General features: G+C 40.5%; 1 protein-coding gene across 4 annotated transcripts in view; it reads right to left on the bottom strand.

Annotated features, from left to right (window-relative positions):
• Positions 1–334: 334 nt before the first annotated feature.
• TPPP2 (tubulin polymerization promoting protein family member 2) overlaps positions 335–12,206 on the bottom strand; it is a 37,448-nt gene continuing 25,576 nt past the window's right edge. For 2 of the 4 annotated variants that reach the window (XM_070726734.1, XM_070726739.1), the window contains 3 exons: positions 8,611–8,784; positions 6,312–6,465; positions 335–570 (listed from right to left, as the gene is read on the bottom strand). In XM_070726734.1, coding sequence (XP_070582835.1) covers positions 388–570; positions 6,312–6,465; positions 8,611–8,784 — 511 coding nt within the window. In that variant the 3' untranslated portion in view covers positions 335–387. Of the gene's footprint in view, positions 571–6,311; positions 6,466–8,610; positions 8,785–9,110; positions 9,177–12,206 lie in introns of those variants that run through there. The other 2 variants (XM_070726738.1, XM_070726737.1) reach the window with 2 other exon arrangements.

The following is a 12,206-nucleotide window of genomic DNA, read 5'->3' as shown; positions in this document are numbered from 1 at the left end:
AGATATAAGTTTTGCAAGTGGCAAATATAAGTTAATTCTTTTATCAATAAGCTTTTTAGTAGAAGATCTAGATGAGAATCTGTAAGGAAAGAACATTCAAATATAGTATTAAGAAACTTTTGTGTTTTCAATTATGACAATGAAAGGAAATAAGGCATAAGCGTTAAAATGATGTCATCTTTTTTCTGTGCCTTGTGAAGTAGATGTGGTAGATAGTGAAGAATGTTCCAAAATAAGGGAACAATTCTAACCCTTTCCTTATTTAGACACCAATCACTTATAATCTCACAAACACTAAACACAACAATATAAGAGCAGGTGTTTATTGGCATGTCATTCCAAGGCCAAGGAGGACAGTCAGAGTTTCCAGGAGGCCCCATTCCTCATTTAATGGCTCTTATCGTAAGTCCCAGCTCCCTTATAAGCCCCAACGTAGCCACTCTGGTCAGCCAGTTCTGCACGCCCAGCTATCCCTTTGCCTTTGCCACTTTCATCAAAGCGTTCCTTGTGAGAACCCGTGTATTTGCTGGTGTCCGTCAGTCTGTCTACTGCACCAGCTGCAACAGTTTTCTGCAAGAAAATTTTGCAAAGTATCAGCTGCCTACTGGTGATGAGTTTTGGGGAAGGGAAGATGATGCTAATTAAGCTGAGTCTAACACATGGGAAATTCACAGGCCAGTACAAATAAGCTACAGGGATAAACAACAAATGTGATGTATGCCCTTTATTCACACCAAGATGACCTACATAACGGGTGAATCCTTCTAGAATATGGGTTTTTTAAGGGTTCTGCAGTATCTTAACTGTGCCTAACATTGTCCTTTTCTGGAGAGTGGAGGAAGGGAGGGAAAGAGAGGGAGAGGGGGGAAGGAGGGAGAGAGGGAGAGAGAGATGGGGGGAGTAGAATGCATTTTTTGGTTACTTGAGTAATAGCTGATGGTGCAGAGTAAAATCAATTAAATGCACTGGATGAGAAGTAATGTTGTTTCTTCTGAGTATCGTGGAATTTCACTTGTTTTGTTTCAGTGCTGTTTGGCAAGCCACAAATAATTGGTTATGGTAATGCTACTAGTGATGATCACAAGCTTGCAATCTATAAGGGGCCTTCCCTGCAGCTATGATTTGATCAGTAGCTTAATCATAAAAAAAGAATTAGAAGAAGAAATAACAGAATAACCAAGTTAGAAGGGGCCTTGGAGCTCTTCAACCCTCTACTCAAGCAGGAGAACCCATTCCAGTGATGACGAACCTTTTTTCCTTCAGGTGCTGAAAGAGCATGGGCACGCGCTAACGTGCATGCGTGAGTGCCCATACCCATAATTTTATGTCTGGGGAGGGCAAAAACAGGTTCCCCCGCCTCCCAGAGTCCTTCTGGAGGCCGGAAACAGCCTGTTTCCGAACTTCTGTTGGGCCCAGTAGGCTCGTGTTTTGCTCTCTACAGGCTTCAAAGGCTTCCCTGGAGCCAGGGGAGGGTAAAAACGCTCTCCCCCAGTCCCCAGAGGCCCTCTGGAAGCTGGAAATGCCCTCCCAGAGCCTCTGTGTCAATCAAATATCAACTGGTTGGCATACGCCTGCACATTGGAGCTGAGCTAGGGCAACAGCTCACGTGGCAGCAGATATGGCTGCATGTGCCACCTGTGGCACCCTTGCCACAGGTTCGCCATCACTAACCTATACTATTCCAGACAAATGGCTGTCCGGTCTCTTCTTAAGAGCCTTCAATAATGGAGCACCACAACCTCTGAATGCAAATTGGTCGGGAAAGTGATTACTCACTGGGAAGAAATGTGGGGAGAAATCAATAGGGCATGATGAGCAGCCATATAAATAAATACAAATTCTTCCATAATTTAAAGAGGTTTTTCCTTTTCTTTTACATTTTCAAATCACTTTTGACCAATTTCTAATCCATATCTTATTTTTTACATTAGCACATATAGTGAGGCTACCAATTTGCTTTTAGCTACGTTTTACAAGCCAAAAAGCTTCTTAAAAGCCAAGAGGCCCAAAAGGAAAGGTTGTGAAAGAGGAAAGTAAAAATAGATCCGACTGGTCAAATTCCAGAGAGAAACTTCAAGTGCATTGACCTGAACTGAATTAAATAGTTGCCCTCTGCAGCCCTTATCCATCAGCATAACCTAGGTGATTGAAGGAGGTTAGGAGGGAAACCAGTGGTGATCCGCTGCCCCCATCTTGAATAGTGAGTAACAACCATCCTCTGCAATCTAGATCCTTTGACAAAGACCAGAAGATGGACAGAAGTGAGGAGGGAGATCCAAGAAGACCTAACATGAGAATGCCAGGGACAACGGGGATGCTAGGAGCAAAGCCTGGTCGTCGGGAATGGTGCAGCTTGTATGCGCAATGGCTAAAAATTAGGAGGAAGTTGCGGGAGGTAGCAGATAAGCACGGAGGACTGAGAACACAGAGGGCTCTCCCTGGGCCGAAAAGTGAACTTACATCGCTGGGGCCTTGCCGCTATTAGGACTTTGCTAATGCTGAGGGCTTGGCCATTGCTGCTGCCTCAGCTGCTATTATGCTGTCTTCTTCCACCTCGGTTGCAGTGAAGACAGATGGGGAAGATGGCAGCGAGAGCCCTTTGTTTACAGCCCCCTCTCTTTTTAACTGAAGACCTTTACTGTGGGATGCAGTTTGTGGGCTAGAACTTTAAGAACTTTAGAGCATTGGCTCTAATGGTTATAGTTATAACCTCCCATCCCCTTATGGATTTTGGCACAGATATTTTTTATTGTCTTATGGGTCTGAGGTTAAATCTTAGCAATCTTGTTGACTCACCTACTTTGTTCACTACATTGAGTACTTCTGTTTTCCTGGAGCTTGTACCATCTTTGCCTAGATCTTGGTTTTCAGTGAGAAAAACCTTAGACTTATATTACATGTAAGAAGCATCATTGCTCCAATCATCGTTATATCTATACCATCTTTTAACTCAGCCCTAGCTGGTTGGAAGACATTGTTATATAGCTGCTGTTCCTTATTTTTATATATGTTGTATGAATTCCATTCTCTACTATTATATTGATATTTTACTGTTGGGAGTGTCTGTGCTGGAGAGAGTGAGTAGGAAGAATGGTAAAGCCAGGGGAGAGAGGCAGTGCCCCTCCCCTCGCTGAATGTGTTAACAGAAGCAGGGGGAAGCCTGCCCATACTTCCCGACCTGGTGTGAATATGGGTCCGGGCCAGCCGGAGAGGAAGAGGGTTGGTGAGGTGGGATCTCTGAGGGGGATAGAGAGCCGGAGCATTACAGTTATGACTGGGAGAGGCAGATAAGGCAGGAGCAGGGGAGTAGGCTGCTCTCAGGAACAAAGGACTTGTTATCTTACAGTGATTATTTGTTCTGGCCCCTCTGATCTTGATTCATCAAGCTCTCCCCATAGAGCTGATGACAGGGGAAGTTAGGACCCTGGCCTCAGACTGCTGCTACTCAATGCCTGGTCAATTGTTATCAAGAGCCCCCTGGTCTGGGATATACTCCTGGATGAGGGGGCTGACCTGGCAGGCGTAAACTGGCTGGCCCATAAGGGAGGTGTTCCTCTCTTATGGAGATGTGCCCAGGTGGGTTTCAGGTGCTGCATCAGCCACGACTCCAGGAAAGGTGCAGAGGAGTGGCAGTCATTGTCCAGAAGACTCTTAGCTCTCGCAGGATCCCTGCACCCAAGATTGTTGGGTGAGAGTCTCTTCTCTTGAGATTGGACCTAGGGCTTCAGGTGGGCTTGCTGCTAACGTACTGCCTCCCAGCTGTGTTGCAACAATCCTGCCTGTGCTACAAGAGGCGGTAGCCAAGCTGATGGTGGAGATCCCCAGGCTCATAGTTCTGGGGGACTTCAACCTACTGTCGCTTGGCCAACCGTAGAGGCAACACAGGAGTTCATGACTTCCATGACAACCATGGACCTGACCCAAGTAGTACAGGGTCCAACTCATGAGGGAGAACACACACCTGACTTGGTGTTTCTCTCGGGGCAGTGGAATCATAATCCAATATTAAGGGATTTATACAGTTTTCACTTGTCATGGTCAGATCATTTCCTGTTAAGGCTTGACTTTAGGACACCAATCATTCAACGCAGGGAGGCAGAACTGATTAGGTGGTTCAGCCCAAGATGCCTAATGGACTCAGAAGGGTTTCAGGGGGTGCTTGGGGAAATACCTGACTCTCTTGCCCACAATCTGACGGAGTCCCTAATAATGATTTGGAATAGAGCTTCATCGGGAGCATTGGACCAGATTGTGCCTTTGCAACCTCTCCATGGCAGTGGATCCAGGAGAGCTCCTTAGTTTACCAAGAAGCTGAAATGCCAAAAGAGACATCTAGAGCGGTGCTGTAGGGCCAGTAAATCTGAATCCAACCAGACACAGTTAAGAGCCTTTATTAGGATTTATCTAAGGGCGGCCAAATGTTCACATTTTCCCGCACCTATTGCGACTGCAAAATCACATCCAGCTGCCTTTTTTAGGTTGACCCACTCCCTTCTTGATACAGAGGGAGTGGTTGAGCCAGGGCAGAGCTGAAGAATTCGTTCAGTTTCTTGCAGATAAAGTCACTGAGATTCAGAAGGACCTGGACTCCAATTGGACAGTACTGACTGAATTGATGGGGACAATTGTGTGGGACGAGTTTGATCCAGTGATACCTGATGAAGTGGACAAGGCCATGGGAGCAATGAGTTCCTCCACTTGCTTATTGGACCCCTGCCCCTCCTAGCTGGTTTTGGCCACTAGGGAAGTGACATGAGGCTGGATCCAGGCATTGATCAACACTTTGAAAGAGGCTGCTGTGAAGCCGCTCCTCAAGAAACCTTCCCTGGATCCAGTTGATTTAAAAAACTATCATCTTGTCTCCAACCTCCATTTTATAGGAAAGGTTTTTGAGAAAGTGGTGGCACTCCAACTCCTGCAGTCATTGGATGAAGCCGATTATCTTGATCCTTATCATTTTTATTTCAGGCCTGGCTACAGCACTGAAACTGCTTTGGTCACATTGATGGATGATCGCTGGTGAGCCTGGGATAGGGGCCATTCCCCTATCCAGGTGCTCCTTGACCTCTCAGTGGTTTTCAATACCATTGACCATGGTATCCTTCTGTAAAAACTGGGGGAGCTGGGAGTGGGGGGCACTGTATCATGGTGGTTCTCCTCCTACTTCTCTGGTTGACCCCTCTTTTGTGGGGTGCCTCAGGGGACAGTTTCCCCCCCCCTCCTATTTAACATCTACATGAAAACACTGGGTGAGATCATCTGATGACACAGGGTGAAGTTCCAACAATATGCTGAAAATACCCAGTTTTATATCTCCAGCCAGTGTCAATTCATTGAAGCAGTGGACATGATGTGTCGGTGCCTGGAGGCTGGATTGGAGTCAACAAGCTCAAACTCAATATCGACAAGACTGGCTGCCAGCATTGCCTCCAAAGGACTGTTCCACCTGTCCATACCTGATTCAGGGGCAGGGGGGGGGATTAACTCCTTCAGAACAGGTCTGCAATCTGGGCATCCTCCTAGACCCTCAGCTGAGATTGGAGCAACATCTCAGCTGTGGCTAAGGGGATTTTTGCACAGGTTCGTCTTGTGCGCCAGTTGCAGCCCTATTTGGACTCACAGTCACCCATGCCCTCACAGCTCGATTACTGCAATGCATTCTACATGGGGCTACCCTTGAAAAGTGTTTGGAGATTACCATTAGTCCAGAATGCAACTGCACAAGCTGCACTGGCTTCCAATCGGTCTCTGGATACAATTTAAGGAGTTGTTTATCACCTATAAAGCCCTAAATGGTTTAGGGCTAGACTACTTATGGGATCATACCTTCCAGTGACCAATTAGGACCCACAGGGTTGGCCTTCTTCAGGTCCCATTGACTAGACAGTGTCAGTTGATGGGGCCGCGTGGGAGGACCTTCTCTGTGGCAGCTCTGCCCCTGAGATCTGCATTGCCCCACCCTCTTAGCCTTCCAGAGAGCTGTGAAAACCTGCCTCTGCCGGCAGGCCTGGACCCATTGAGCAATATGATCTAGCTCTGATCAAATAGGAATGAAAGAATGATTCTATTTGGGTTTTTTTTAATTGTTTTTATATTTTCTAGTTTGCTGTATGCCACCCAGAGTCCGTCAGGAATTATAAATCCAAAGAAATAAGTACATTAATGAATAAGTAAACAAAGGAAAAGTAGGCATAGATGTGAGAGATTATAGTTAAATAATGTATAAATAAATCTGAATAGGTCTTGCTCAGATATCCCTGCAGCATCATTGACTGGCTGCATCGTTCACTTGTAGGGAGCTCTTCACTCACCGTCACTCCTACATTGCCTGGTTCCTTGCCCTCTATCAACTGGTGAGTGGCGTGCAAAGCCTCCTCTGCAGATTTTCCTTTGAAACGTTTAGTACTCAGTTCTTTAATTGCTTCTTGGAATTCTGGATATGTGATATTGCGAGCAGTCTTGGCCCTGAAAATACACAAACACATCAACTTGTACCCTCTGTATAAGACAAACCCCGAACAAGGCATACAAGAATTTACAAAGAAGATAGTGTTATAAACAACAATTATTTCAAGACAATTATCCCATTAATCAAACATAAAGTGGGGGAGAATAATTGTCTAATTAATAAAATATAGGTTGGAAAGTCCACAATTATTTACAAACAGAAGATGGCATGTCAGGAAAGTAATGTCTAGTTCTGATGTTACTCTGCTATAACATTCTTTATAGTAGGTTTTTATTTGCATATTCTTTTTAAATAGACAGTATAATTAAAGGAGGATAGTGATTCCTTCCTGTCAAGTGAAAATGACCTTGGAAGACAAGAGGAAGAGCTGCAACCTAAATAAAATACACCAAAAAGAAAGAATGATGAAATACTTACATTATGGGAAAATTGATCTAGTCTAGACAACATGTACAGGGATGAACTGATCCTAATTTATTGTAAGGCTACATCAACAGATGACTATGTATAATGAATTGTAATTATTAATGATTTAATTTTATTGGAGTTTATAATTGGGGGAAATAATAAACAAATAAATAAATGATAAAAATGTTAAAATGGAAGGATTGAATAAGGAGTGAAAATTCAAATGGTTATGAATCTGAAAATTGAACAGTTATGGTTATTATGATTATTATGGATGAGAAAATCAAAAATGGCTATGTTTATTTTGGATGAATATTACCCTTGATATTTTTATTGATTGTTTGAATTATAAATTGATTATGTGATTTATAGTTATAAATAAAATAGGGGGAAAGGGGGAAAAGGATATAATATAATACAAGTTATGATTATTAAAGGAGGATTAATATGTGATAATAACTAGTATTGATTATGTTAGGTATGACAGTGAAAGACAGACAGAGTAAGGAACAGTTGAATCAAATAGATTAGAGAAGATTGTCACACTGAGTTTGATAGTGGAAGATATATAGAATAGGGAAAATATATAGATTAAGGAAATGTATAGATTAGGGAAGATTATCACGCTGCAATTGCCAGTGAAAATAATTAGAATAGGGAAGATTATTACACTGGGTATGACAGTGACGCATAAATTAGGGAAGATAAAGTCTTCAGAGAGGAGCGACATACAAATCGAATTAATAATAATAATAATTATTATTATTATTATTATTATTATTATTATTACACTGGGATTGGCAGTAGAATTTATAGATTAGGGAAGACTATTACACTAAGAATGGCAGTGGAAAATATATAGATTAGGGAAGACTATTACTATATTGGGTTTTCTAATGGAAGATACTTTTCTTGAAAAATAATGGAACAATATGATATATAATGATTTTAACTTTAGCAGAAATGATATACCGGTATAATGAAAGAAATGAAAAGAATGAAGCAAGTAGGAAATACATTTTAAATCTTTAGTAACAACCATTCCTCCTATGTATATTGATATTGTTATAATTAGATTAAGATATGATGTGAATTGTATTTTTTTTTCTTTCCTTCCTGGGATTTAAACAGAAGTAAATTTGGAAATCTCTTCTGTTAAGGGCAGCTACAATAAAATGAGGGTTTAAAAAGCAGGAATGAGTTAAGTAAGAATGCAAGAAATGGACTGAAGCACGACAGCATAGTTTTGAAAAACAGCAAATAGCCAAGAGAAATTTAGATAGCTAATAGCACTTTAAATGAAGGCAAATAATATCTGAAATCCAAATGATAGTGTATTTGAAAAGGAGGTAGCACAGGATGAATGATATGTACCAGAATAAATTGGATAAATAATCAGGAAAAATAGATTAAGAATTTGGCCTTTGATATTATATTGTATTGTATTTTAATTTGAGAATGTGAATTTGAATCTCTGCAAGGTGTGGAAAAACAATAAAATTTTATACCCCCCAAAAGAAAAGGCATCTCTAATTTTCAGTGAAGGGACATGACAATATGTCTTGAATTCAACAAAATTATCTACCATACAACTTAAAAAGAAAAGCAATGTTGCAGCAGTAACTATTTACACATTAGATTTATTGAGGTTGGATGCCTGTCCACAAATATATATACACGTACAGCCCAAAAATATATACTGTACACACATACACCCCAAACCTTTAGCTCACTTGACTTTATTGAAGACAATGTCCACATCAGTGCTGGTCACTGCTTTGCCATCCATTACACCACATTCCTTCAACATCTTGGAGAAGTTCTTGCCTGTCATGTCACTGCCTGTGGCAGCTGTGTCTCCATACACAGCAAATTTGCGGAAGGCTTTTTCCAGTTCTGACATCCTTCTGCACTTGGGAAAAGGAAACAAAAGGAGGAACCAAAAGAACTTTCAGGATATTCTCATAAGTTCATCAGAGTCCCAGCCAAGAAATTCTACAGAATTTGATCCCGTATGCATTATGCTCATATACAGCTATAAATAAATAAATTCTGAAATGACAGAAAATAAATAGATGACCAGGTTGAACCTCAGGGAGGGGTCAAACCCATCAGCAGTCTTGAGTTCTTGCATGCCCACTGAGAATCTAAGTCCAGCCCACATTGAATTCTGTTGACTTTTATCTACTGCCAATTTTCTTTTATTGTTGGTAGTTCAGATTCTAGCAGAGACCTTAAATTTGCAATAAAGCCATGTACTCATTTGAACTGCTTGGACTCCTGATTTCCATACTTCACAAAATATCACAAAATACAGTCAACAAGCTCTCCAAACTAGAAACAACTACAGTGCCAGTTGCACTAGGATCTTGCATCATTAATCATTAATGATTAGCACATTAATCTTCCAGGTGTTCCATTCGACTGAAAATAAAACTATCAATTCATTGCAGGATATTTGTTTTAGGCTTATGACACACAATGTACATGAACTATCATTTGGAATTCAGTAGAGTTAAAAGTTATACAAAAACCTTTAACATTGAAGAATCTAGAGAGAATTGAATACATTCCATTGATTAAGAGAAAGCTTTCAAAGAAATGGGAGGGAAGCAGGTGGACTTTGAGAAGTGACTTTCTTTAATAGAGCAAATACATATACAGTATACAGTATATTTTTATAATGGGCAAAGCAGAAAAATAAAATTCAGAACAAGTAACCTTAAGCCTTCTTGCCAGAATTTAAAAATATAGCATTTGCAAATATTTGGGGGCACCAGGTATAGTTATGGTTCAAAACAGAAAATTTATTGATGAGAATGAAAAAAACTAATTTGTAATTTAGGACAAATAGAATTACAAATTATGACTAAAAGATGGGGAAGGAAAAAGCAGGATGAGTGAGAAGAAGATAAGATGGGATCTCTTATCCCATCAATCAATCTGCTATTGGTCATCAAGATTTGTTTGTTTCTTTCATGTTCAAAATCAGAAAACAATATGAATTGTTTCCTTTTGTTATAGCAATGCAGGCAGCTAAAAGAAAGTCCAATGTCAAACTCTCGCACTTAATCACTTTGATGAAGAAATATAATCACAATCCGTTAAATTAGAATGCAATGCATTAGGTTGAAGGAACATTTTTCATTAAAAGGCATCACAAGCAATTTCGTCCTGGGTTAAAAATATGACGTATCAGTATTTGATCAATTTCTAGTGCTGCCTCTGTTTCTAATGTTTAAGTATCTCTTTCTGTAAGAAAATATGTAAATGACAATTTCAGGGGCAGATAGAGTGTAAACCCAAGAGATATCAGCTTGTAGTGTTACAGTACAATTATTGAAATCGATAAAGGAACATACATTTTAAAACATACATTTTAAAAAGTCATATTGCAGAAAATGTATGCTTATCTATAAAATAGTAGGGACTCTCAGTTATCCAGGTCATGGTTCTCCCAAAGTTGCTTTTTGAAGAGGCAACTGAATTTTCTTGTTGTTTCTTTCAACACATTTCATTTCTTATCCAAGAAGCTTCTTCAGCTTTGACAGGATGGTAGAGGATGGAAGGATTTATATTCCTTGCAGATAGCTTGTAATTTGCCTCCTTTTAGAGGACTGTTGAAGGTTTATCTGTGTACTCAGTAGTAATCCTGGTTCCATTTTATACATAAAATAAAGCTCAGAATTTTGTTTTTCTGTTTTGCCCTCTGTTTTGCCCTTTTCTTTTTCTGTTTTGGACTCTGGTTTAGTCATGAGTGAAAAGTATTGCCAGATTCTCAAAATCATGTCTGTCTTGCAATTATTTTCAATCATTTGGGTCTCATGATTTTGACTACAACAGTGTTTCTTAATTCAGCAAGGACTTCAATTGCCAGAATTTCCCAGCTCAGGTTGAGGAACACTGGATCAGAGTACTGGGGCTTAGGCAAAGTTGAGCCATTTGGGATGCAGTTGGGAAGGATAAATAAAAAAGTGGAGAGGAACCAAGTTTCATGATGATGATGATGATGATGATAATAATAATCATAATCATAATTTATTAGATTTGTATGTCATCCCTCTCCAAAGACTCGGAGCGGCTCACAACAATAATAAACAATGTAACAAATCCAATTCTTAATACCATACATAAATCACATTAGCAAGGGGATATCTCAATTACCCCATGCCTGGCAACATAGGTGGGTTTTCAGCAACTTACGAAAGGCAAGGAGGATGGGGGTGGTTCTAATCTCCAGGGGGAGTTGATTCCAGAGGGCCGGGGCCGCCACAGAGAAGGCTCTTTCCTGGGGCCCGCCAGATGATATTGTTTAGTCGATGGGACCCGGAGAAGGCCAACTCTGTGGGACCTAATCGGCCGCTGGGATTCATGCAGCAGAAGATGGTCCCAAAGGTATTCTGGTCCGATGCCATGTAGGGCTTTATAGGCCATTACCAACACTTTGAATTGTGACCGGAAACTAATCGGCAGCCAATGCAGGCTGCGGAGTGTTGATGAGATGTGGGTGAATCGAGAAAGGCCCACAATTGCTCTCGCGGCCACATTCTGCACGATCTGAAGTTTCTGAATACTCTTCAGAAGTAGCCCCATGTTTGGTACCAGAAGGAGGACTAAAAATAAATCAGCATTATAGTAATAGTCCTTTTATCATTTACGATGCAACCACATTTGTCTCTTAGTGTGAAAATCTGGTTGCCACATTTTTTTTTTTTTTAAAAAGGATATTGTAGTGCTAAGAAAGTACAAAGAAATGCAACTAAATTATTTAGGGGCTACCATAACTTTCATAGAAACAAAGACAACAGTGCCTGAAACTTTTAAACTAGGCATGAAAGGAGACATCTTATAGCACTATACAATATAGAAAAATCGTGCACAATAGGAATTTTTCCCCCTTCCTCAAAGTACTAAAATTTAGAACTGATAAAAGATGTAACTTTAAATGTTGTATATAGATAATTTGTGGATTCCATAGCTATATGTTTTGGAGATTGCATCAGTTCACAGCCCCCAGGGGGGAGGATCAAAAAAGGCAAGACAGAGGAAACAGCACAATTCAACCCATGATCTGCATATATATTTTAATTTTTAAAAACACCGTAAGACAGAGCAACCCTTCTGAGTTTACTTTGTGAATGGCAATTAGATTCTGGATCTCATCAATTTTACTATTAATTGTCCAATGTAACCAAGAAAAATAATCCCTCCTCAAACAATCAGAGCAACACAATCTATAACTAAAATCATTTTTTTCCTACATACAAAGAGCCATCCTTTTCCCACGTCCTTAATCCTCTCAAAAACCTTTGCATAACTGATTACTGCA

This window comes from Erythrolamprus reginae, chromosome Z (assembly GCF_031021105.1).
Source record: "Erythrolamprus reginae isolate rEryReg1 chromosome Z, rEryReg1.hap1, whole genome shotgun sequence".
In the NCBI taxonomy this organism is placed as follows: Eukaryota; Metazoa; Chordata; class Lepidosauria; order Squamata; family Dipsadidae; genus Erythrolamprus; species Erythrolamprus reginae.
This window is presented reverse-complemented; position numbering and strand designations above follow the sequence as displayed.